The sequence below is a fragment of the Octopus sinensis genome, unplaced genomic scaffold (genome assembly GCF_006345805.1).
Source record: "Octopus sinensis unplaced genomic scaffold, ASM634580v1 Contig15785, whole genome shotgun sequence".
In the NCBI taxonomy this organism is placed as follows: Eukaryota; Metazoa; Mollusca; class Cephalopoda; order Octopoda; family Octopodidae; genus Octopus; species Octopus sinensis.
This window is the reverse complement of record NW_021833913.1, coordinates 16,705-41,528: the sequence shown is the minus strand read 5'-3', so window position 1 is coordinate 41,528 and position 24,824 is coordinate 16,705. Positions and strand designations below refer to the sequence as shown.

General features: G+C 34.9%; 1 protein-coding gene across 1 annotated transcript; it reads left to right on the top strand.

Annotated features, from left to right (window-relative positions):
* Nucleotides 1-7,902: 7,902 nt before the first annotated feature.
* On the top strand, nt 7,903-8,712 carry LOC115230558 (tubulin-specific chaperone C-like). The gene has a single exon (XM_029800707.1). It carries the CDS (start codon nt 7,903-7,905, stop codon nt 8,710-8,712), a length of 810 nt encoding a protein of 269 aa, XP_029656567.1.
* The last annotated feature ends 16,112 nt before the right edge of the window (nt 8,713-24,824 follow it).

The window sequence follows — 24,824 nt, the reverse complement described above, 5'->3', positions numbered from 1 at the left end:
ACACAGTTGGGCTGCAAATGAAGTAGGTAGATATTTCAGTAATAGGGCAGAGCAGACGTGCAAATATGTGGAACCTGCCATGAAGACTGTAAATGAGACACCAAGAGAGAAAATGTTTGTTTATTTGTGAGACTTCTGATGTGTGTGGTAGACGACGGATTCACAAACAAGTCAGTAAATATGAAACAGATTCAAGAATCATACCAAAAATGTAGCAGTCTACCCCCATTTCATCTCCACGAAAATTAAGGGCAAAGTAATATATATTAACAAATACAGTTTAATAAATGTATTAATTCAATGTCTAACCAATGAGATATTGACAATAAAATTTGACGCTTAATTATAATGTTTCCACTTGTGCTGCTTTTTGTTCACTTTGGGATTCAAAGTGACTGTGATTTAACACAAAGGTTTTTAAAGAATTGCTCAATTAAAATTAGATCTTTGAGAAATTGTGAATTCAATGCAGAAAATGTTGCCGAACATTCAAAATCTATTATTATTGCGAACGACATTACTTTTCCCAATGGAGAAATATTCTCTAATTTAACTAACTTGGAGGAATTGTAATCATCATTTTATTAATATTAGTATCTGTGGTGGAGTCTCGTTAACGAAAATACTAAACAACTCATTTGATAAATTGGATCGCTTATCCTCTATGTACATTTAAATATTTTGAATTATTAGAGGTCTGTTTTCGTGTTATGGACTTCGTTACCTAGATGTAGAGGCCTTTGCAAATGTCATCAGTTTACGATCTTTGTAAAAATCGCATACTAATATTACAGTGTAATGCCCTCATATGCCATTTTTCAGTCGCCAAAAATTAGTCGTCCGTTAACCCTTATGTATTTTAAGTTACTCATTGTATAGTATGTATGCGCGCCAGAAAATGTGCATTTTTACCAATGGATCTCAACCCACAACGTACACTTAAATATTCTCATATAAGTATTACGAATTTCAATCTTCCGCTGACTATATTATTAACTGGCAAAAGTTTTAGAATAGATGCGGATTCAGGAATCGGAGCAAGACTAAGAACCGGGAATGCATATGGTGGGTTAGTTCACTCACAATAGATTGCAACCTCTGTCGCTATCCAGCATCAAGAAATATGCTGTGCAGAAGGGATTGTGCATAATTAAAAATTCGGATATTACTAATTAACTAACTTGATTATTCATTCTGATATTTCCTTGTTCCCCTACTTATTTCTAATTAATGTTATATGCATACTTCCTGCATAAATATATACACTTCTTGAGTAGTCACTATTTAGCATTCGACCAAACTTCGTTGCTAAGCGATCAACATTCTTCCAGTATTGCCGAAAATAAATGAATGTTCTGTATGAAACACAGAAACCCCTGGGTTATTTCTATGCAAAAACCAATGGGAGGATTCAACAGCATCAACGTTGGGATCATTTAAACAATCAAAGAGAATTGCATCCAATGGTTTTTCATTATTTACTCAATTAAAGGGTTCTCCTACATTTCTTTCAGTATGTTAAGTCAAGTTTCCCAGTTTTTTTAGATGCTGTATTTGCGCTTGAGGTATTTCGCTATTATAAAAAAATCTGTTTGCTTTAATGACCCGAATAATCCCATTTTTTATGCATTAAGGACAGAGAATACAAGTCCTCCTTCATCATATCTTAGTTATTTTATTTATTGAATCAGAAAACCACCTTCATTACCAAAAATAACAAAATTCAGACGATCTAGCCTCCTTCAGCGGTTCTTGGAGCCTTTTTTGATGTACCGACACAATTCCCTAGGGCAAATTTAGTCTCAATATATTGGTCTTCTTTATAGGTCTAGAAGTATCATCAACATCTCCAAAGACGCTGAGCAACCACCGGGAATGTTCCCGAACTTCGGGGAAGTGTTGTCCAAGGAGAGGTCTTTTTGGATACAATTTAAGATTGTATTTGACGCCATCAGAAACGGGGAACCTTAATCCGATTAATTGTTTTGTTTTATTGAATAAATCGTGATTTTTATAGTACTTATAAAAAAATGAAATATTCAAAGAAACCAATCAATTGAAAATTAATAATAGCAAGACATTTTCCAGTCATATTTGGCTACCATTGGGTCAAAAATATTAGTTTGATAAGACTTGTGGTAACAGGAATTCTGTTTTTTAAAAATATAATTTTACTGTTTTCGTATCCCAAGTCCATCTTAAATCATTGATTGCGTAACATTCATAATACAGATCAGAATAGTAATAGACGGGATAGACCAAATACATCGTCGGCTGTGGTTTTATTTTTGGGTCAGTTTCTATCCCAAATATTACATTTTAAAACCAATAGACGCTTTCCGATCATCTCTTTTGTATCTGGGAGTAAAGATGTGCCGAATGCGAATTTTCTGAATAAATACAAGGCGACAAACCCCCTTTTCTCTAAGTTGGTCGTAGACGAAGACCGCCTTGCCAAACGAGTCAGTATAGAGGACCCATTTGTCAACAAATTGCCGCCAAGCCTGTACTTCCACGTTTGTAATTCCTGCTGGGTTTAGCAGTTTTTCCCATAATTTCTGAATATTCAATAATTTAACTTGTTCTGTGTCGAAGCCTAGAATGTAGGCCTCAATTACGATTGGGAGGTTTTTAGCTTTTATTTTTGATTTTGATTTGTTTAAAATAAGAAATGATGAGACTAAAAATGAATCTTACTCCTCACGTTCTGCAGCCGAAATGACATCGGCGGGAGTTGCTTTGAACTTGTTCATTCGCTTAAACTTGACTATTTGTGCAATTTCAACGAACTCGTCGACGTCAATTATTTTTGGTATGTATCTGTCATATGCCAAGTTGATACTTAATTTTAAGAATTAGTGAATAACTCGGAAAAATAATATTCTAGTTGAGTCTGGACTTTGTGAATGCGTTCCAATTGTAGGGTAAAGTTGTCCTTTTGGTGGTCCTTTACTAAAATGGATAAATAGTCTGAATATTATACAGTCAATTCCTTCATTGCAAACATTCATTAGGGGGAAGGAATACAAAATGGGATATTACAGGACTATATATACAAAAATGTAATCATTTATTATGAAGGTTATTTCATAATTATTTGGTAATGTAATTTTGTTGTCTCAAATCGAATTGATCGAACCATGTTCATTTAATGAATAAAAAATGTTATATTTTATGATCTCAAAAATCGTTCATTATTTGATTAATAATACAGTAAACTATTTTTTTCATTCTAGGTTCCTGTCGAATTTGCGACAAATTTTTGAAATGGAAAATTTCAGAATTTAAAATATTTATTAGAAACTTCTCGTAGATAAAAACAGCCAAATTCATGCATAAGTACAACCGAATTATTAAATTTTATCGAAATAATATTCAGTTCCAATTTTCTTCTTTTTGCTATTTAAAATTTTTTTTTCGAAGATGCATCTTCCCAAGCCATTTTTATAAATAGAACAATGTCTGTGAGTTTTAAATGTTTATATGGTTTATATATCGACATGTTTTATTTTTCCAATAATCCAGTAAGATACTCCAATTTTTGTTTATTAAAATGCACTTTGAACGTTTTACTAATACCAAAATCCATTGGCTGAATTATTCTTGTATCTAAGCAATGAGAAGGACAATTGTCTATAAGAAGCAAAATTTTTTCTGCCTTCAAAAGGTAATCAAAGTTTATTATCCAGTTAGTAAAAATATATACGGCCATCCATGCTCTTTCAAAAACTGCAATACGAAACAAAACACAGATAATCATATTTGTTGAAAAACCTTGGCATTTTTGATTTTCTAACCAATAAAAACTTCAATTCAAGATTTCCAAACATATTTGCGCATAACATCATAAATACTCTATCTGTGATGTTTTTATATTCTCCAAACAGTCATGTAAATACTTCTGGATAGAAGTAGTATATTCCAGTTTCATCCAGGTTAAATGACATTGAAAGTTCTTAAATTTTTTTGAGAAACCCTTCAATGTCGACACTTATGTAATTGCACATTTGTTTATGTAATTTCCTTATCTGAAATATATTTCTGCTTAAGTTATGATAAAAATCCATGTGAGTTTTTGAATTATTTAAGAAAAATCTGCTTAGGAAATAATTCTCTCTTACAATAAGTTAAAGTGGGTCAAAAGCAAAGTGGTACAAAGAATAATTTCTGTTTTTAATAAAGTGACTAAGCAGCATTTAAAGTCGCGAGATCAATTGCAAAAGTGACTAAGCAAAACCTATATATTTGCATGTTTGCGCAAATATTTCATTTTTTCATTCGTTTGCCTGCACAAATAAAAAAGTCTGAAGTTTCAATTAAAAAAATCTTATTATCGGGGCCTACGAGAGAGATGGTGACTGGAGGGAACTTACAAAATCTCTCGATGTTCCAAAAACTACTACCTATCGTTAGGTGAAAAAAAAGGATAAACCTGATCAGCAAAAAAATCAAAAGCAAAAAAATGTCTTGATCAACATAAAAATTATCGTTCTGAACAAATCGAACTTAACCCGAGGATTACTTATGTGACTTTGAAAATTCTTTTAAATTCTAATTTCAGTTTAAATGTGTCAAAAGAAACCATTCAAGTCCACTTAAACGGTTCCTGTTATTCTTTGAAAGATATCAGGTATGAACCAGAGGAAGGCAATAGTCAATTAAATAAAGAAAAAATTTTATTATTTCATTATTGGAATATGAATCGGAGAAAATTCCAATATTATTTATGAATGAAACAAATCTCAACATGAACATATCCCGTAAAAAGGGTCGTTCAAACAAAGTAACAGTGGCTAGTGTCGTTTCAACAAGTTCGCGAGGTGCCAATGTACATTTCATTGGTTGTATCGGGTCTTTTGGATTGTTACATTATGAATTGAAACGTGGATCCTTTAATAAAGAATCTGTCCACGAATGGTTGAGAATTTGTCTACGAAAAGCCAGGGAAGCTTACAATTTCCCAGTAGTGTAGAGAATTGTTATTTATTATAGATTTATGTATATAAAATTTTTTAAGGGGTCGATTAAATATTAGGGGGGTCAAAAAAATCAAGGGGTCGATGACTAAAAAAAGGTTGAGAACCCTTAGTGTAAACAATGCTCCATTACATTCAGAAATTGAAGAAATTGTCAAAAAAAAGGAATTCGTCAGAAATAAAATTTCAAGATTGGGTCCCTATAGCCCTATGATCAACCCAATTGAAATATAAAGCTAGCATAAAAAGACATATCGCAACAGACATCAAAAATATTTTAAATGGTGTGGACAGGAAGTTTTATCAACAACTGAGTTTCAACTTCGAAAGTAGTAGAAACAATGAGTAACTCTTTTTTTATAATCACTCATCTTCATGCAACACCGTAAGTGCTAGAATTCAGAGGTTGGCCCCATCGGTGTTAAATAATGATGAAATGGTTTATTACATAATTTTATTGTTCCACTTTGCTTTTGGTAAGACTCACTTTAAACCTGAAATAGTATAGATATTAATGCACAGTTCAATAATGCGGCTAAAAATTAAAAAAACTAAGATATACTTTTTAATTCTATCAAATCCATACAATCAACAAGTTTTTCATCAAGTGGGAACTTTGACTTTTTGACTGCATTTGTAAAATAGAATAGAATTGTTTTTATTACCCAAAAAATCAAAACTCAAAGAAAAAAAGGAAAATCGTTTAAGGAAAGACAAAAACAAGGCACCGAAATGTCTCTTTTAGTGCGAACCCCAATTATAGTAATCAAACACAAGTTTTCTTGAGGACCATCCAGATTGTGGAATTGTTTAATTTTCAGTAATTTTTTTTAAAATTCACTGGAAATTCACTGGAAATTTCCTTCAGAGAATTGTCAATTTCCACTAAAATTATAAAATTTCTTAAAATATTGAAGAATTGGCAAATTTTCTAGACAATTTATTGACCGAGTAATTATGACATGTTTTATTTTTTTAATTAACCATTAAGCCCACGGTAAAAACGGAACAAACGTCACCCCGATGCAGTTGGACAAGGACCTCATCCTCGCTCGGTGATCTTTCCACGAGCCCACACGCTTTTGACAGGACATGTTTTATAAGAATAATAGTATAAATTCAGTTGTATTAATATATTAATTACATTTTAAATAAAGATATAAAGTGTGGTTATGTCCAGTGAGGCAATCAACGATGACTGGGAGAATAAGAGCTTTATTTCACGACATAAAAGATTATTTCGATACTCATTCATCCCCTTCCTATGTTTAAGCAGCTTCGGTAACATCAAAGACATAACTTTCAGGGAGTTATTACTGCTTTGATATTCCCGGTGCTATTCAAGCAACAATAAAAAGTGATTTAAATATAAACTCAGCCACTTTTATGGGCTTCTACACATGGTATGCACTTCCCAACGTCCTCATGTGTTTTGTCGGCTCATTCCTCGTCGACCGCTACACTGGTCTCCCTCTCGGAGGAATTCTCTGCATACTTTTTCTGCTCCTGGGACAAGCCGTGTTTGCTTCGGGAGGATTTTCCCACGTGATTTGGGTCATGTATTTGGGAAGGGTCATTTTCGGGATTGGGGGAGAGACTCTTTCCAGTGTCCAAAACTCATATGCAGCACTCTGGTTTAAAGGTTCAGAACTCAACTTTGTCTTTGCTCTCCAACTAAGTTTTGCACGTGTGGTTAATTCCTTATATAATTCGCCCAGGGCAGCACTGCCTGTATGAAATCAATGTTTTATCTCTACAAACTAGCCCGTCATATCCAAGCGGGCTACCATCAGTTGGGCATAGCTTGTACTTGGCTGTATTTGTTTGTGTCATTTCTTTACTTACTTCTGCCATTATGGCAGTCATGACTCGGACTGGGCAAAGGAAGGGAGGTTTATTTTCTGTATTTATATGGCAGTGATTAAAACATGTACAAAGGATGTACAAATTGTCTGTTTGAGGGATGTTATTCACTTTGGGACTTCTTTTTGGCTAATAACTGGAATTATTTGTACTTTTTATGTGGCGATACTCCCCTTTATAGGAATAGCACTGTTTTTTGTATTTTTTATGATTTAGATCATTATGTATGCTCAAATATGAACTGTCTTTGGACACTGCAACGACTGTGAATAGGTTTGGATTAATTTTTAGTTATTTTAGTCTTATTTATCTCGTTTCTGCATTTTCTTCGCCTTTTGTGGGGCTGAGTATTGATAAAACTGGGAGGAATTTGATGTGGGTGATTTTGTCGATTATTTTGGGTATTTTGGGGACTTTTTTGATTGCTTTTACTTTTGTGTCTCCGTTTGTGCCTGTGGTTTGTCTGTTTTGTTTATTTTAGATAATTTTGGGTGTTAGCTATTCGTTTTTGGCTGCCTCACTGTGGCCTATTGTGGCCTATATTGTAAAATTGTCACATTTAACCACTGCCTATGGAATGTAGTGGAATATTAAAAAAGTTTAGATTGCAGTCGATCCAAAATTTGGGATTGGCTGGAGCTTCTTATTTGGTTGGGATGATTGTCGATAAGTGGGGGTACTTTGCGATGGAATTGTTCTTCTTGGGTAATTTATATTGTGCTTTGTTGATTGCTGTGGCCTTGTTCTTTTTTAATGGAAGTAAGGGTGGTTGTTTGTGTTTGTAGAGAATGGAATACTTAATGCCAATGCCAGTCAAATAAAAGAATATTTGGATAATGATTACTAATTTTTTTCTTTCCTTATAAATTAAAATGACTAATAATTAATACAGCACTGTCGTAAACAATAAGGTTCCACCTCGACATGAGTTTTTTTCCCACTCTTGTTTAAATAAAAATATTTTATTAAATTTTATTTAATTATTTTAAATTAAAATTGTAACTAGAAATAAAATACATCTAAATTATTTCCGTTGTGTGAAATTAAATCTTAGTTTATAAAAATGTGTTCTAATGGGAAAGAAATAGACAAATTCGAACAAATATTTTTAAACAAAATAAAAACAATTTCCGAAGGAATTTCTCAAATCTCTGAAAGTGAGGATCACCTCGATCAACTCTCAAATGAAATTGACGAATTAATAAAATACACCACAAATTCCCTCCATTTTATTCCCGCCTTTACAATTCGAAAAAGATTGACAGAAATCAAAGCACTTCAAAACAAACTCGAAATTATTCGCCAAAAACGTCTCAGCCATAAAAAATTTAATTTTAAATCGACACTCAATACCAAAAAATCGCCAAAAAATATTCAAAAAACGTCAAAAATTTTAGTCGAGGAATCATTTGGTTTTCATTCCCGCCAAAATGAGACCCTTACTTTATTCAGAGACGAACTTGTGAATAAAAATATAGTTCTGAAAAATTTAAAAAACTGCCACGTTTATTTGTTTGGACCAATGGCGGGAATTCAATTAATTGATTTGGAGAGCACAAGAGTACACAGCGGGCCAGTCTCCTCGTCAGTGTTGGCTCAAAATTGTCGAGAATGTCATTTTTATGTGGCTTGTTTACAACTGAGGATATCTTTTAGCAGAGACTGCAGATTTAATAGTCACGTGGGTAATCGAGCAGTGTTGGAGAATTCGTCGGGGATTGGATTTGGGGACTACTCTTATGAGTATGAGGGAGTTGAGGAGGATTTCGAGTTTGTTGGCTTGAGAAAAGGGGAGAGTAAATATGCAGGTGTAGATGACTTTAATTGGCTCAATCAACAAGAAAAATCACCGAATTATTACTTTTTTGAATAATCTTTTTGTACTTTCAAGTTTTCATTTCACTTTTGTATGAAGGATCATTCCAATTAAGAAAAATTTTGCAAAAATAGTTTTTAAGTAGCTTTATTTAATAGGTTAGATTGAGTTTATATGTTTTTTGTGTTTTCAGTGTGATTTATATTAGGGGGATTTGTCTCCTCTCTGGATATGGGCACTAAAAGATGAATCAACAGTTTTTCTAACATGATTATATTTTGTAGATACGTTCTAACAAAGATATAGTGATAAGTATTTGAATGGGTTTGTTGAAAGTTTAGAAAGGACTGAAAAAAGTTGTAAAAATTTTAATTACAAACTTTTTCTAAATATAATGGGCCTTAAGGTGTTAAAACTTTTTATTTGTGAATAGTTAGCATTCTACCATCAGGCCTATAGTTTGAAATTTTTATTTTTAAGGATCGAAATATTTCCTTGAACTGGCATTCCATAATTGAAATAGATCAAACAAAACTTATATTTAATCACTGAGCAGCATATAGTTGTTGTAATAATCTGCGGTCTACGGCGGTCTCGAATTTTTGTAATGTTAGTTACAACTAATTGAATATCATTTCTATTGGCAATTTACTCTCTTTAATAACTCACAAAATAAAGTACAGAGTGCGTACTCCAAACGAAAAAACGTAATGAAATTATAATTTATTTAAATTATTAGGATAACATTAGCTGAGAGAAAACGGGTAATCGTGTCCGATCCGTTCGAGGAGGCACAAATGGGCCGCTGACTCGAGACCAGTCTTCACGATTTCCTTGAGTGCCTTGTGTCTGTGAACATACACTAGGTGCAAAAAAAAACCGTTTTTTTAAATACGGCATATTTTGCAGAGATAACCGTGATTTTTCTTTGTCGATATCGAAAGGAATCATTAAATTAACCCTAAATCAATTTTGTTATATTTTTTTTGTATTGTGTTATATGTCTAAATTAAAAATTTTAATTACACGAGCGCAATAAAAAACCGTTTATTCTGGTGAGTGTGACATTTTTTACTTTTTTTAGAATTTTAACCCTCGATAAAATTACGAATGCTTGATGTAATAACAAAAGGAAAGATTCTAAGCTTGAATGCGTTAAATTGGACCACTAAAAAAATATCTGACGAGCTTAATATCCCGCGATCAACTATCGCTGACTTCATCCGAAAATTCATTAAATATGGTACGACTGAAAGAATGAAAGGTTCGGGGAGACCAAAAATTCTTAATAAAAACGATATCCTTATTTTACTCAACCTGGTTAAAGAGGACCCCCAAAAAAAAGCTGATTGCTTAAGGAATGATCTCCGTAAAATAACCGGAAGAACAGTCGGTAAAAGATCCATCGCAAATTATTTAAGAAGGGAGCAAATATATGCTCGTGTATGTAGAAAAAAACCATTATTGAACAAAATAAATAGTGAAAAACGCTATAACATGGCAAGGCATTTCATTACTGTGCCAAACACTGAATGGATGAGGACAATTTTCAGTGACGAATGCAGTTTCGAAGTTTTTAATATTAAAACACGGCAATATTGCTATCGGAAAAACAATACAGGCCTTCAAAAAATCAACCTTTCGCCTACTGTAAAATTTGGTGGGGGAAAGTTATGGTCTGGGGCTGTTTTTCCTATTACGGAATGGGCTCGCTTGCTTTTATACACGGGAATATGAATTCCGCACTTTATATCAACACACTATGTAACCATTTATGGGAATCTGCAAAAAAATGGAGCTTAGTGACTTTATTTTCCACAAGACATGGCACCATGTCATACTTCCAAGATGACTATGCGATTTTTTCAAGAAAGGAAAGTAAACCTTTTACCATGGGCACCTCAATCACCGTATTTAAATCCGATCGAACATATATGGGCTCATATGAAGAGGGAATTAAACACCTTTCATCCAAAGAATGTTTCGGAATTGAAAGAAAAAATCGAAAATATTTGGAACGAAATACCGATTAGTTTTATAAAAAAATTAATCGAAAGCATGCTGAATAGAGCACAAAAGCTTTTTAAGGCAAAAGGGGACCATATTGAAAACTAACTTTGAATAATCAAAAATAAAACGGTTTTTTATTGCGTTTGATTTTTTGTTAGTTATAATTTGTTAAGTAAAAATGATTACAAGTTCAAATATAAAAATAAAACTAGTGTTAAAAAATGATAAATTATTCAATTCTTTAATAAAAACAATATAGTTGCATAGTAAATTTTTGATATTTCGAAAAAACGGTTTTTTTTTTGCACCTAGTGTACGTCCAACCCGAGTCGGTAATGACTTTTTTTTGATATTCATTTCTTTGTGTGTACATTAAATTAACAAAAATAAGTCTATGATTAGAATACAAAGAATCTCGAACTCTGAAGAAACCTGAACTGTTCACTCACTTGTGTCAAACCCCCGCAAATGGGGAATCCAGGCACCCTCTGTAATGGCCATTTTCATCTGAGCTGTGTATCTTAGGCGACTGCAAGTGCTTTAGGCGCATAGCACTGTGCCTCTTCAATTCGTAGGGCATTGGGTCTAATCAGCGACCCGCTAGTGCTACTACCTTCTGCTAAAATCTCTCGACTGAGGAATTTATCCCTGTGTTTCCCGATGCGTTAAAAGACTATTACAATTTCAGAAAAATATTGGGCATACATATGAAGAAATCTGCAACAGGAAACAAAATAACAGATTATTTTCGTGTAATAGAATAAAAATTTTTTTCTACTTGAAAAATACTCTAATTATCAATAAAATTAGTGGAAAACATGTTTAAATGTTCTTAAAAATACTTTATTTATTTATAAATTAATGAAAAATATGCTAAAACTATTAAAATTTTTATAAAAATAAAGAAAATTTCAGACCTCCATTTTTGGGGAAACCTCTATTTTTGGGGCAATTTTTCAAAATTGATGCCCCAAATGGAGGTTATACTGTACTTTAATTTTTTACTAATAGTTGTTGTCCATTTTTTTCACATTTTACATGTGGAAATTTAAAGATAAAAATATCTTCAAAACACAATCAAATAGTACTAATTGACATTTTAACCCTTTATTAAATAAATAAACTCATTAACTACTTAGTCTGCTAATTATGTAGTGAATTTTCTGAATAAACTCGACGCTCGATAAACCTTTCTCTTGTTCATCTTCTCAGTTTGTAAACCTCTGAAAATAATGTTGAGGCTTATTTAAATCTGTCTGGCTGTAAAAAACTATTTTTCAAATTACTTTTTGTAAAAAATAATCTATATTTCATGTTAAAACAAATCGTAAAACTAACTTCATTTTGCTCTTATAGATCTAGAAGTTGTGTGGATTTTAGATACTAAAAATCAATATGATGTACTTTGTTTTAATAATATCTTTGTGTTTATATATTCAGACTAATTTAACGGGCTAAGTATGAATTTTATTCTTTTTCAAAACCATCTTTCTACGTAGATAGATAGATAGCGTACAGTAAAATTACTGGACAGCGTACAGTAAAATTACTGGAACCGGAACAAAGACGAAAGTTATTCACCTGAGACTTTCTGGAGGTTGCCTGTCGAGCCAGGAGGAGACTACCGAACTCCTCCGCAATCAGCTTGCAGGTGTTTTGGAAGCAGATCCATCTGCCTCCTTTCCTAAACCTCCTCCAGCAAATAACTCAGACAGATCGAAACACTGCCACCCGATTACTGAATCCGAGACCTGGGAAGCAATAAGTGCAGGTAGAAATGCGGCCCCGGGATATGACAAGATCCCTATGTCCTGCTTTAAGCATGCACCAAGCTGTTTGGTGTCTCTGCTCACAAACCTTTTTAATTCCAGCCTCCAGAGAGGGTACGTCCCAAAATCATGGAAAAAAACTGAAGTTCGAATGGTTCGAAAACCTAAGAAACCTAAAGAGGAAGCCTCGAGCTACATAAGCCTAATCTGCTCTATATCAAAGATAATGGAGAGAATCATCCACAGAAGGCTAGTAAGCCACTTAGAAAAGAATTACTGGCTCTCCCACGATCAGTGAGGTTTTCGTCCGGGCCGGTCCTGTGCTGACTGGATCTATCGACTGAATTCGATAGTATCTAAAGCACGAGACTTTGGCTTATCGACCAGTATTATCTGCTTGGATGTATCGAAGGCTTTCGACAGTGTCTGTCACTCAGTTTTGCTGGAAAATCTTGTGAATTGCGACATTGATGCGGAAACCCTTGAATGGCTAGCGAACTTCTTGAATGGGAGGATCTCTTTTGTCAACTATCTTGGCCGAGCCTCGAAAGCCATTCTCCAAAAAGGGGAGTACCTCAGGGTTCAGTCCTAAGCCCGCTACTATTCAACGTATATATGGCAGACTTCCCTAAACCTGTGTTCATCTCAATGAATGTGCTCATTTATGCAGATGACGTCATTATCACGGACGAAGCAGCCCTTCCGACCACGTCAGAAATAAAGCTAAAAATTTACTTAAAACAAATACAACAGTGGATGGCAGTGAAATACTTGACTCTGTCAATCGAGAAATGCACGCTCACTAGAGTGTCGGCAAAAAGAAGTGCGAAAATGTTATCATATACGATCGAATCCATCAGGAGGACCCACTCGTTTCTGTACCTGGGAGTCCAATTTTCCGAGAACGGAAGGTGTGAGGAAGATATCATCCTAAAGAAAAAACGGTGCACACAAATGATCAAGTGCCTGATCAAATTCCGCCTACCCCCAGATACTGTGCTATTCATTTTCCGGGCAGCTATCCTTCCAGTACTGATGTATGGGCTGGAAGGGTGGATTTTGTCCCCCTCCAAGGCAAGAATTATAAAACTGCTGGAGAAAACGAGGAGATTAGCGCTCAAGGTGGCCTTCGGCGTAAATCTAAGAGAGAAAATACCGAGCTGGCGCGAAGTCTTTCCTATGATTGGCGAGCTTGTTGAAACCCAATTCCAAAAGTTCCTAGAGAAGAGAAGAAAATAGCCCCGGACGACCCTGTGTGTAAGGCCACTACTGGCCCTTAATTTCTTTTATGTCCGATATCCCTTTGCAAAATAAACCCTTATCTATCTATTCCTTTTCTTCGAGAAAGATCCAATTTCTTTGATTAGATTATTTCAAACTCATGTTTTGTACGCATATTCTTCAATGTTAACTACCGACTGAATTAAGCTCGTGTAGGTCTTTAAAGACCGATTGAGTCGCAGTACATTCCCAATATTCATAATATATTTAAGTTATATCTAAAAGTAAGCTACTAGCTAGTAAGTTTCCCAATATTGATAATATATTTAAGTTATATCTAAAAGTAAGCTACTATCTAGTAAGTTTCAGCTCGACGTTTTCCGCATGGGGACATTTATTTATTCCTTTAGACATTCCGTTCCATTTATCAAGTTCATTATAGACGATTTCGGGTTGGAAAGTCTGTATTATTACTCTTGATTTGTATACTGCAAGAGGAGAAGGAATATTCTTGTACAATCGGCATTATCATTTATCTTACTTTTTAGCTCAGTATTCCTTTTACATGACTCAATTTGTTGCTAAAAGAGACAATCACATTTTCTAGTGTTTTTATAGTCAAAGACTGAGTTTCAGATTAGGGAGAGTTGTTTCCTCTGAGCAACCAGTAAGCAGAATTTCTCTCATCTAGATAATAATAAAGCTCTTCAACAAAATCTGGTTCACCAAAGATTCATTTTGCATTTTCGATAACAATTTTCTCCCAGGTTAAACATTTGCTTTCCTACGAGGAATTTACATTTCAAATATTTTTCAACAGTTGCTAAATGTGTTTTCTCTAAAAATTCAGGCAGAGGATTGAGAAACTCCTTTTGCAAAAACCACTTCCAAGTTTCAAATCAGAAATAAATCCAAAGAAATAATTCCACTTAACATAGAAATTGATCACAATCCCCTTCCAAGTTTGTTACTCGAAGCTCCATTTATTTTGATCGAATTATTTTATTCACTATATCAAACTCATGAGGTTCTGCGTCAATCAGTCCGACATAGTACAGAGACAGCTCGTGTTCTTTTATAGCTTTAAAGAGGTTCACAGCATTCAATTTTGTGTTGATCAAATTCTCAATTCGCTGAATTTCGTCTTTTAAAATCCTAATATGAATTTATTTCTTCTGAATTTGTCCAGAAGCTTCTCCCCATACACTTAGATATTTATATTCTTCACTCTATCAAACAATTTGGTTTCTTTTGACAGTAAGGCAATATTTTGTTGGTGACTTTTCCAAAATTTTCTTATTCCCACAGCATAAAAATAGTGATTTACATTTTGCATTATATAAAATCATCAGTACTAGAAATAAGCTTCAGGTCGTTAGTCGAAAGCTTACTTTTAAATATAACTTACATATATTATCAATATTGGGAAACGAACTCTTCTGGTCTTATTTTGCCATGAAGATTTTAGGATAGACAACTGAGTGGATCTACCACCAAGAGCATAGGAGATAAACTATCTCCTTGCAGAATTCCTTTTTTGATCCGGACATGCAATTTTAGTTCACCATGAGTTTGACTCTCCAATTTACAATCAATGATATGACAAACATTACAATCCAATCAAGAATATCAGATTTTTCAAAACCTAGAGATGGTAGGAGAAGGTCCACAAAATATTCTGTTTAAAATAAAAGCATATCACTTTATGGGAACTAACCAATAGTGTACATCTCTGGCCATATGCATCTCTTTATTGTGATACCAATACTGCACATTCCGTAATTAATTTACTTCTATCCATAATATCCACAGGTCGTGAGTTCGAATCCCGACGAAAAAAAAATTAGAAAAAATTCGCTTTTTCATACTGTTGAATTTTGATAAATTTCAATTTCAACAAAATAAACATTTTACTGTCAAAAAATTAAATTAAAAAAAGTAACTAAGTGACTTAATGGAACAAGAGTTCAATGAAATCAAACGAAGGTTGGAAAATATATTGATAGACAACCCAAACACGAACGAAGTATTATTAAAGACCGGGAAAGAATTTGAAAACGTTAGTCCGTTCTCTGTAATGTTACATCAGGTCATAGAAAAAACAAAAAATCTCAAAGAAATTCTGAGTGTAATCAAATGCGGATACGACGATTTATTCAAACAATTACAGAAAGAAAAAAATAAAATAAAAACTGACAGTTTCAGAAATATGCAAATTCGCTACAACCAAGAAAACATCGAGAATTACACCAGAAACAACGATAGTTTGACAAACAGGTATTTTTGCCAAATAAATCAAGATACAATCACTTGAAGAAAACAAATAACAATTTAATAATCGATAATGAGCTCATCGACAATTCAATATTAAAAATCAAAGATAAAATCAAAGAAACGAGAAAGAACCGAAATTCTCGTCCCAAAATCAACCATCTTTTGGGTTTTCCAATCGAAAAAGAGACAGACGTTGATTATTTAAATGAACAAATCGAATTGATTGGAAAGGAGATTTCTACTCTTCAATTAAAGAAAGAACAAGATTACGTAACAAAACAAGAATGGATTGAGGCTGTCGCTTCCTTGACTGAGACGCACAAAAAAAGAGATGAATTACTGGGGAGGCACGAAATACTTAAATTCAGCGAGCAAAAATTGACTGACGTTATTCAAACTGCGGAGAAATACATCGAATCGGGATGTCCGTCAAATGTAGACATTATTCAAGAATTGTTCAACTCCGTCAAATCCTCCAAACAGATTCCTGAGGGTAAATTCCTTTTAAAACTCTATTTAGTTGAGGTTGATGTAAAACATGAACAAACACTGGAAAAAATTGAAAAATACACGAAAGAGTTCTGTCATCAATTCGAAGCCCAGAACTACGAACGAGCAGCCCTGATTGCAGTCCACTGCCCTTCGGGGATACTCCGAAGCATAAACGTGTTGGACAAATTTAGTAAAGGTCACTGGTGTCGACCCGTATTATAGCTAAGAACAAGAAGGCAGTCATCGAGTATTGCAATGCTCTCTCAAAAGCGAACTACGGACGACTGAAATGGAATAGAGAACTCTCCGAACAACTCGTGGCGTGTTTATTGGATTACAACGAATTGGGTTTACTAAGGGAAATTGTAATGAACGAGAGGTTTATAATTTTGTTGAGTACAGAATGACTATCACCAGCGAGATCTGTCGAAAATTGGAGTTTGGTAACGTAGACGCCGCCCTCGTCATATTTGCCTACCAGAATCTTCAAAGTCCGAAAGAACTGCTTAGATTTTATATTATTTCCGAAAAGTACTCAGATGCAGTGTCTGTGCTTCAAGATAATCCATTTTTCGAAGATTCGTGCCTCGAACAAATTGTATCACTGAATGATTCAACTCTAAACAAATTTGTCCATTTTATAGAAGAGAATTCGTGCTCATTTGTGTTCCCAAACCAGTTTTTCCAAGACCTGAAAACACGTTTGAACAAAACAAAAATTACCAATGTCCCGACAAATTGACAATTTACACACTCTTATATATTAAATTCAATTTTATGTCGCAGCATAAAAACAATATTTGTAGAATATGCACCTCTAAGGGGCCTACTAATAGTGAAAACATACGAAAGGACAATAATAATCACAATTATGAACACTCCGGACAACTCCAGTCATGTCCAGTGTTTTGCAGTGCTCTCCCGAATGGACAACAACGGTGGACGATATTAAAACACATTTTACACCGAATAAATAAGTCGGTCATGAATATTGACTGCCCACAATAATAACACGTCCCAATCAACAACGACATGGGCTCATACAGATCTCTCGAAAACAGACTCGAGTGCACTTTCAATGCCACCGGCAATGGCTTTGGCGATACTTCCCTTTTCGGTACTTCCGGAGAACACTGATCAGTCCACAAAACTCTTCTAGTAACTCTCCCACTCTTTGTGGTGACATTCGCAAACACAATGTCCCGTGGCTCCTCTGTCTTGGGTACCCTCTTCTTGTACTTCCTTTTCGGGGTCACTTCACATTTAACTTGAGACAAATCCACACAGCTTTCCTCACATTTGGGAATATCAATTATTGAATCTTCTTTTATTATTTCAACAATATTTTTTGCGCGCTTCGTGTACTTTCGTTTGACTCTGACCGGTTCATTTTTTGGTTTCTTTTTGTAAATTCTTTTCACTTTTTCCAGGGCCATGACCGTGTTTGGTGGAGGCCGACGAATCCTGGCCATTGCCTCCTTCGTCACTGCCTTCTCCACACCCGCCTTAAAGTCCACATTGACATCACAGGAAGAACACCGCCTAAAGTGAGGACACCAACAGTACCACGTATATCCCATCCCCACTCGAGGAACTGATCCAAGTGGGGGGACCAGGCACGAAATGTGCTGGGATTTCTTGCATATTCCACATTTCACCATTAAATGTTGCTGTTCTCGACTACTACAGAACACACACTCCTCAATCTGGGCTTCTGTCGAGTTCCTCAAGTCTCCGTGCTGTTCTCCCACCACTGGAGACTTTTTATAGCTCAGCTGTGACAGCAAGTCATATTTCCGTTCCAAATCTGCACGTTTTTCTTTGGCTTCCTCCAATTGTTTGGTGGCCTTAAACTGACCAATCAAACACGACTTGCTCAAACTGGACAATCTGAACCTGCTCCTTCTCTCGGAGGGACTGGTTCTCCTCCTTTAACAGCGATAGGGAAGTCCTCATCTCACCCATCCGCCTGTCTCTGTCTAACAGTCACAATTGCACTCCAACCAATATAGTAATGCACAAAGGCTGGATTGAAGCCCGGGGGGATATACCACAACTTGGAAATGTCAAATTCGTTTATGTTTATATTCTGGTGAAATCACGGAATTATAGAGACCGTGTTTATGTTCATGAGCTCTGCCTTCTTGGTCAATCTGCTTAGGGCTCCTTTGGAGGTCGACAAATCGCGGGAAAATACTCCAAAAAGCCCATCAAGTGACCCACTGATATAAGAATTGGAAATTTTCTCAAATTTATATTTAAATCTATTTCCCGCCCATTTTAACATTTTTCCGTTATATTTCTAAAAATTACGCGGGAAAATACAGCATGTTTAGGAGAATTTTTTTCAATTTTATTTTGACTATTTTTAACACCATTTAGGGCGGCAACCCATCTTTTCCGACGGCGGGAAACTTCTTCAGGATCACTATGTTGACCACAATAGGCGACGTGGTAATATCCACTACTCGAACCACTTTCCGAGTAATTATTGCACAAATATCCAGACATGAGAGCACTGGGGATTAACCCACGGAATAACACCAGGAAACGTGGAAATATGTCCTGCACAGCCCAGACTCGCACTGAATGGTCACTCCAGTCCCAGAATATCTCCAATCCTCACACAGGGAACATTTCTTGGATTAAATGGACTCCCCACCTTTAAACCGTAGGAGGAATAGTTCATTTCCAGCAGAGAGATTCCATTGACCCCCTCAGTCTCGTCAAAAGCCACCCCCGGGACCATCAGAGCACAAACAAGGTGAACCCACTGCCCACAAACCGTCTTCTTAAATGCCCCCTCCGAACAAGGACACAAAGCACACACCTAATTAGACCAATTGTGTCCTACTGGCTTATCATTGCCCAATAAACAGACTGCACAAAACCAGGGTTCGGTTGAGATTGAGGATTCGACACTCACATCATCACATTGGGAGGTGTTCTCTGATATTCCATAGCATTCTTCGTGGACTGACACCCCACAGGAGTCACACACCACCACTTCTTCGTTTGAGGCTCTTTTTGTTAGTTTAAATGCCAAACCGTAGACAAATCATGCAAATTGGAGAAATATTCCGTGATTGGGGTTCTCCGTAGTCTTTTGGGGAGTTATTTATGGGTTTTTGTGGGGGAATTGAGGTCTCGCTGGACTCATCAGAGGACTCCATGTTGGATGATTCCTTGCACGTGCTGTCACTTTCATCGGATTCTTCTTGGAGTAAGATTTCGGGTATTTTGTCTCTTTGGACGTGTTTGATTTGACGTTTTCCTGGGGCTCTTTTAATAAAAAGAGACAAATTTTGTTCGGAATTAATATGATTTTCAGTCATAATTTATTTAAATATAATTTCTAAGATATAAATATTAAAGTTTTATTACAGAAAATATGTACCCACCACAAAAAATAAACAACTTTTGTGTTGGATAAATTAATTCATAAAAAATCACATTTTTAATTATTTAAATTAACAATATTCAACTTTTATTAATTCATAAAACCATTATTTTAGATTGAATATACCCCATTTTATTCGTAAAATACTGTTAATAAAACTTTGGAATTTGAGCTAAAAAATAAATATTAATTCCAATATTTATTAAAACTTCTGTTACTTAAAAATAGTGCTAAATTGTCTCAACTTGTAGAATATCCATAAATCTTAAAAGAAAACACCGCCAGCTGTTCTCCCCTTTAAATATATTATCATCTCCCACTCGAATACACAATGATTTACTTATTGTTTATTATAGCCATAAACTCAGTTGTAGGACTAAGTAAGACCATTTAAATTTAAATTCAGAATGCTATCGGGGAATGTGCTATTCACTTGTTTATCGAAAAATGAATTATTTTGACGCCCAGAATTATTGTAGAGCAAGGAAGGGGGCTTTGGCTGTCATTAACTCTCATGCAATAAGAGTGTATATTACAAGTATATTCGTTATTTACAACAAATAGATAATTTTGCTAGAATAGTAGGATTTAATTTTTATTTTGGTCTCAACGACATTGCAAGAGAACGTTATTTTGTAGATTCGTATAACCGTAGACAAGTTTTTGTGCAATTTATATTTTTTGGTTTATTCCTTTTGGAATCGTGGAGAACCAAATAATCGTAGAAATGAAGACTGCGTTGTGATGTTGCCTAGAAGTGGACGTTGGAATGACATATCATGCCGCTATAGATTATATTTTTTATGCCAATATCCAGGTTAATACGATTATCTAAATACCTCAGCTGCCCTTTTTACAACAACTGTGCCACGGGCAACTTCCACTGTTCCACGGACAACTTTTACCGTGCCACGGACGACTTCCACCGTGCCACGAACGACTTCCACCGTTCCACGGACAACTTCCACTGTTCCACGGACAACTTCTACCGTGCCACGGACGACTCCCACCGTTCCACGGACAACTTCCACTGTTCCACGGACAACTTCCACTGTTCCACGGACGACTTCTACCGTGCCACGAACAACTTCTACCGTGCCACGGACAACTTCTACCATTCCACGGACGACTTCTACTGTGCCACGGACAACTTCCACCGTGCCACGGACAACTTCCACTGTTCCACGGACAACTTCTACCGTTCCACGGACAACTTCTACCGTGCCACGGACGACTTCCTATGTCCAAAGGACGACTTCAACGGCTGCACCTGAAAATAAAGAACTGAACATTCTCTTCAATATATACGACTGTAATTGTTGAATTGTGAATATTAACTACTTACTAATATAACAGTTATAAAAGTATAATATCAAACTAATAAATTGATTTTTGGTTTTGTCAAAATGATTTGACTTGAATTTTAAAATCGAATATTTTTGTTGTACTTCATTTGTTTGCCAAATTTTTTTTCGAAAGATGCAAATTCTTTTTAGAATCTGACAATATTGAAGAACATGAAATTTTATCGTTGGTTCATTTAAGTGACGATTTCTTGCAAAAATATACAATTTGGTGCAAAAATCAAACGTTTTAGAAATTTTTTGCAATCGACAAATAGAGAACTAAATATTATAACAGGACTTTATAGGTTAATTGGAAATCTCCATCTAACATGAGCCCATTTCTCTCTGTTTATACTAGGAATAGATTAAAAATACATTTTTAAGGTAATTAGTTATTAACACAGACTTGGCTATCAGGTAAACTCCCAAAAATAGCGATCATAACAATTTTTTGAAAATTAATTAAGGTTATTATTAATAGCTTTAAATAATGGGGAAAAAGAATAATTATTTAAAAATAATAAATTATCAGCCACGTGATAACTTGTTGACATGAACAGTAATAAGGTATACCTCGATGTATGGAATATTAGCCTCTAATTGTGGATGCCAGCAATCATATAGAAGGGAGACTCGCGAGTATAATCGCCAAACTACTCCTCACAAGTATGAGAGCCCTTTTGATGTCTTTCAGCAAAGAGAGAAGTGGTGGTACTTCGATGTGAGAAACTGATCGTCTCAGGGTCAGAAAGGAAGAACAAATGTAGTCCCGACATTTAAATCCTCAGTGAAATTCCAGTCGTATCTCCACAAGAGAACCAACACAAACCCAAAGAAGGGACCACTCCACTTCCGAGCCCCCGGGGGAATGTTTCGTAAGGCAGTCCGAGGTTGTGAGTGAGCATAACGAGAAGGAATGATCCCCTATCGGACATCCCGCGGATCAGAGGCCTTCTCCCGCTTGTCCACCTTCGAAGGAGTTCCTCTCCGATTCCAGAGAACAAAGAAAATGGTTTTCCCGCGTGCTGTGAAGGCGGTATGCTTGAAGCCCCACCGCAAGGTTGGTCATCCCTCTGACGGCAGTTCACCGTGTTGGGGCAAGTGGCCCGTCGATTTGGCTGGAAGAGTGCCGACTTGGTGGAGGAGTTGGAGGACAAGCGCAGAGCCAATGCCGCCGTCTTCTACGAGCAGAAGAAGGCCAGAAATGTTTAGTCTTGTTTTATGCCCTCCAAGGAACTCAATCGACAGGCGAGGGAGTTGTTGGACAAGGACAATAATCCACAGTATGAGAAACTAAAGGCCATTATTTCTCTCTACTCCTAATTTACTTCATTTTTGGATGTTTTATTCCTTATTTTATGTTATTTTTGAAAGAATTGTACTTTTTGATAGTACAAGATAGGAATCTTTGATATTCGCACTGAAATTTTATTTTTGTACAAATTAAAATTAACACTTTTTAATCAATAAAATTCTGGACACTTGGTTAATGCCCACATTTAAGCCGATTATTTCTTGTATTTTCTAATCAATTATTTTACAATGTATTTTACTAAAATTGACCAAAGAAAATCTAAATGTTGCACAAAATCTGCATTTTAACTTAGCATGAAATCATTAGAAATAAAAATTGAATTTCATTTTTTAAATTATGCAGATATTTAAAACATTTGTCAATAATTATAATTATATACAACTACTTTCCTGGGAAAAGGGTTCTGTCTATAACTGGGAAACTGATCGGAAAGAAGACCTTTAACCACCGGGAAACCCTTTGGCTGTACCAGAGAATATCTATAGCAATCTTGCGAGGTGACTCGTTTGCTATGCGGGGTGCAGTCACTGGCGAATCCTATTTGTTTTACCCTTTCATACTTTAAATCAGTTTATTATTTTCATTTATATATTTATCTTCTCTAACAAAACTACTTTTCTTCAAATTCAATTTGTTTGCTTATAACTAAAGCCTATAAATTCTGTATACTATCCACACTTTCAGGAAATTAGTAATAGGACCAATAGGGAGTGACAAAATCAACTGAATATTCTTGAAATAAGACCTTTTAAGTTTAGGAAAAATGTGGGAGGATAAATTAACGGAATGCAATATATGATTCTTGTATGTTAAAGTCAATATTAGAACGACTAAGGAATAAAATGAACTAATTTAATGCAAATTTACGAATTAAACAGTTAAGAAAGTCATAAATCAGTACTTATATCCGTAAAATGGATACCAGTCATTATTTGTCGAATATGATTGAGGTTCAAAATATTCCATCGTGTCAAAATTCGTGTAGTAAATATCTGGTTGGAGGTTCTCTGAGTTTTGAAAGTAATAATCATATTGAATTATATTTTTATCAAATGTAGCGAATTCGACATTTTGAGTAGTGCTTGGAATTTCTAACGGTTTTTTGAATGATTTTTTAGATTTTCTTTTTCGGATTGGACAGTAAGTATAGTCTGGATAAGTCTTAAGGTGAAGTATCCTCTCTTCTCTTGCTTTATCGAAGTAGGGTCTTTTGTTTTCTTCGTTCATTTCATTCCAAAACTGACCTAGCAGTTTTGAAATTTCATGATTTCTGTAATTTGTATACTTCGCAGAAAAATGTTTTCGAGCTTCAGTCGACCAAATAAAAAATGCATTTTTTGGTCGTTTTATATGAATTTTGTTCATGTCGTTGCTGATTAAGTTTTGGTAATAGTGCTGGTGTGGTCTATCTGGAAATTGCATTTTTGAACGCAGTAAGCTCAAACAGTCAATTTAAACTACGTTTCGTAACGTAAATCTCGATCGTTGAGATTTTTTTATTTTCGAATGCGGAATTTTCATTTTTGAGAATATTAACTTTTCAAAATTAAACTATCATTTCTATTTTATTTTGAGATTTGTATTTTAGTAAGCATATAAACAATTTTTTAAATCTTACGTTTTGAATAAAATATTTTTTTCAACGAAAATTTAAAAAATCCAAATTAATCTACAAATATTTATTGAAATATTCATTTTTTAAAAATCAGTTTAGAATATTTGGGCTCTAGAGTCGGCTGATTTTTCTTCCCCTTTAGACACTGTCGGCTTTTTTCGAAGCGACGGTAAGCGTCTCGGGGATGAGGATATTTCCTTTCAGAGAAGGCAAGTCCCTTTTTGGGACGCCACCTGCGTCGAATCTTTTTTGGTGACATCTCTACCCAAGACCTGCAGCAATCCGGAGTCCGCCAATGCTTAGAATGAAGAGTTAAGAGTTCGAAATACGCAGGTATTTCTCTCTTTATTTTTAGTTTTCTCTCTGCCTTGTAATCTTAGGAATCGTCGGCAAAGCTAGGACTTAACTTTTCACTGACATTGGTAAAAAAATCTCTACGAAAACAAACAAATTAAAATATCGACATATTTGCATAATCATCTAATTCACTTATAATAATCTTCCAATATAAATTTTGGAGCGACAAAATAATTTTTCAATTAAAATGCAAACGTGAAAAGTAAAATTCCAAATTAGAGACAGAAACTTAAATTTAAATTAAAACAGATACGATAGGAAACTTAAAACAAAATTAGAAACAGATATATAAAAGACATTAATTTAGAAAGAAAATTCAAAATTAGAAATTTGTCCATATAAATTTTTATTTACAAAATATAATGATTAC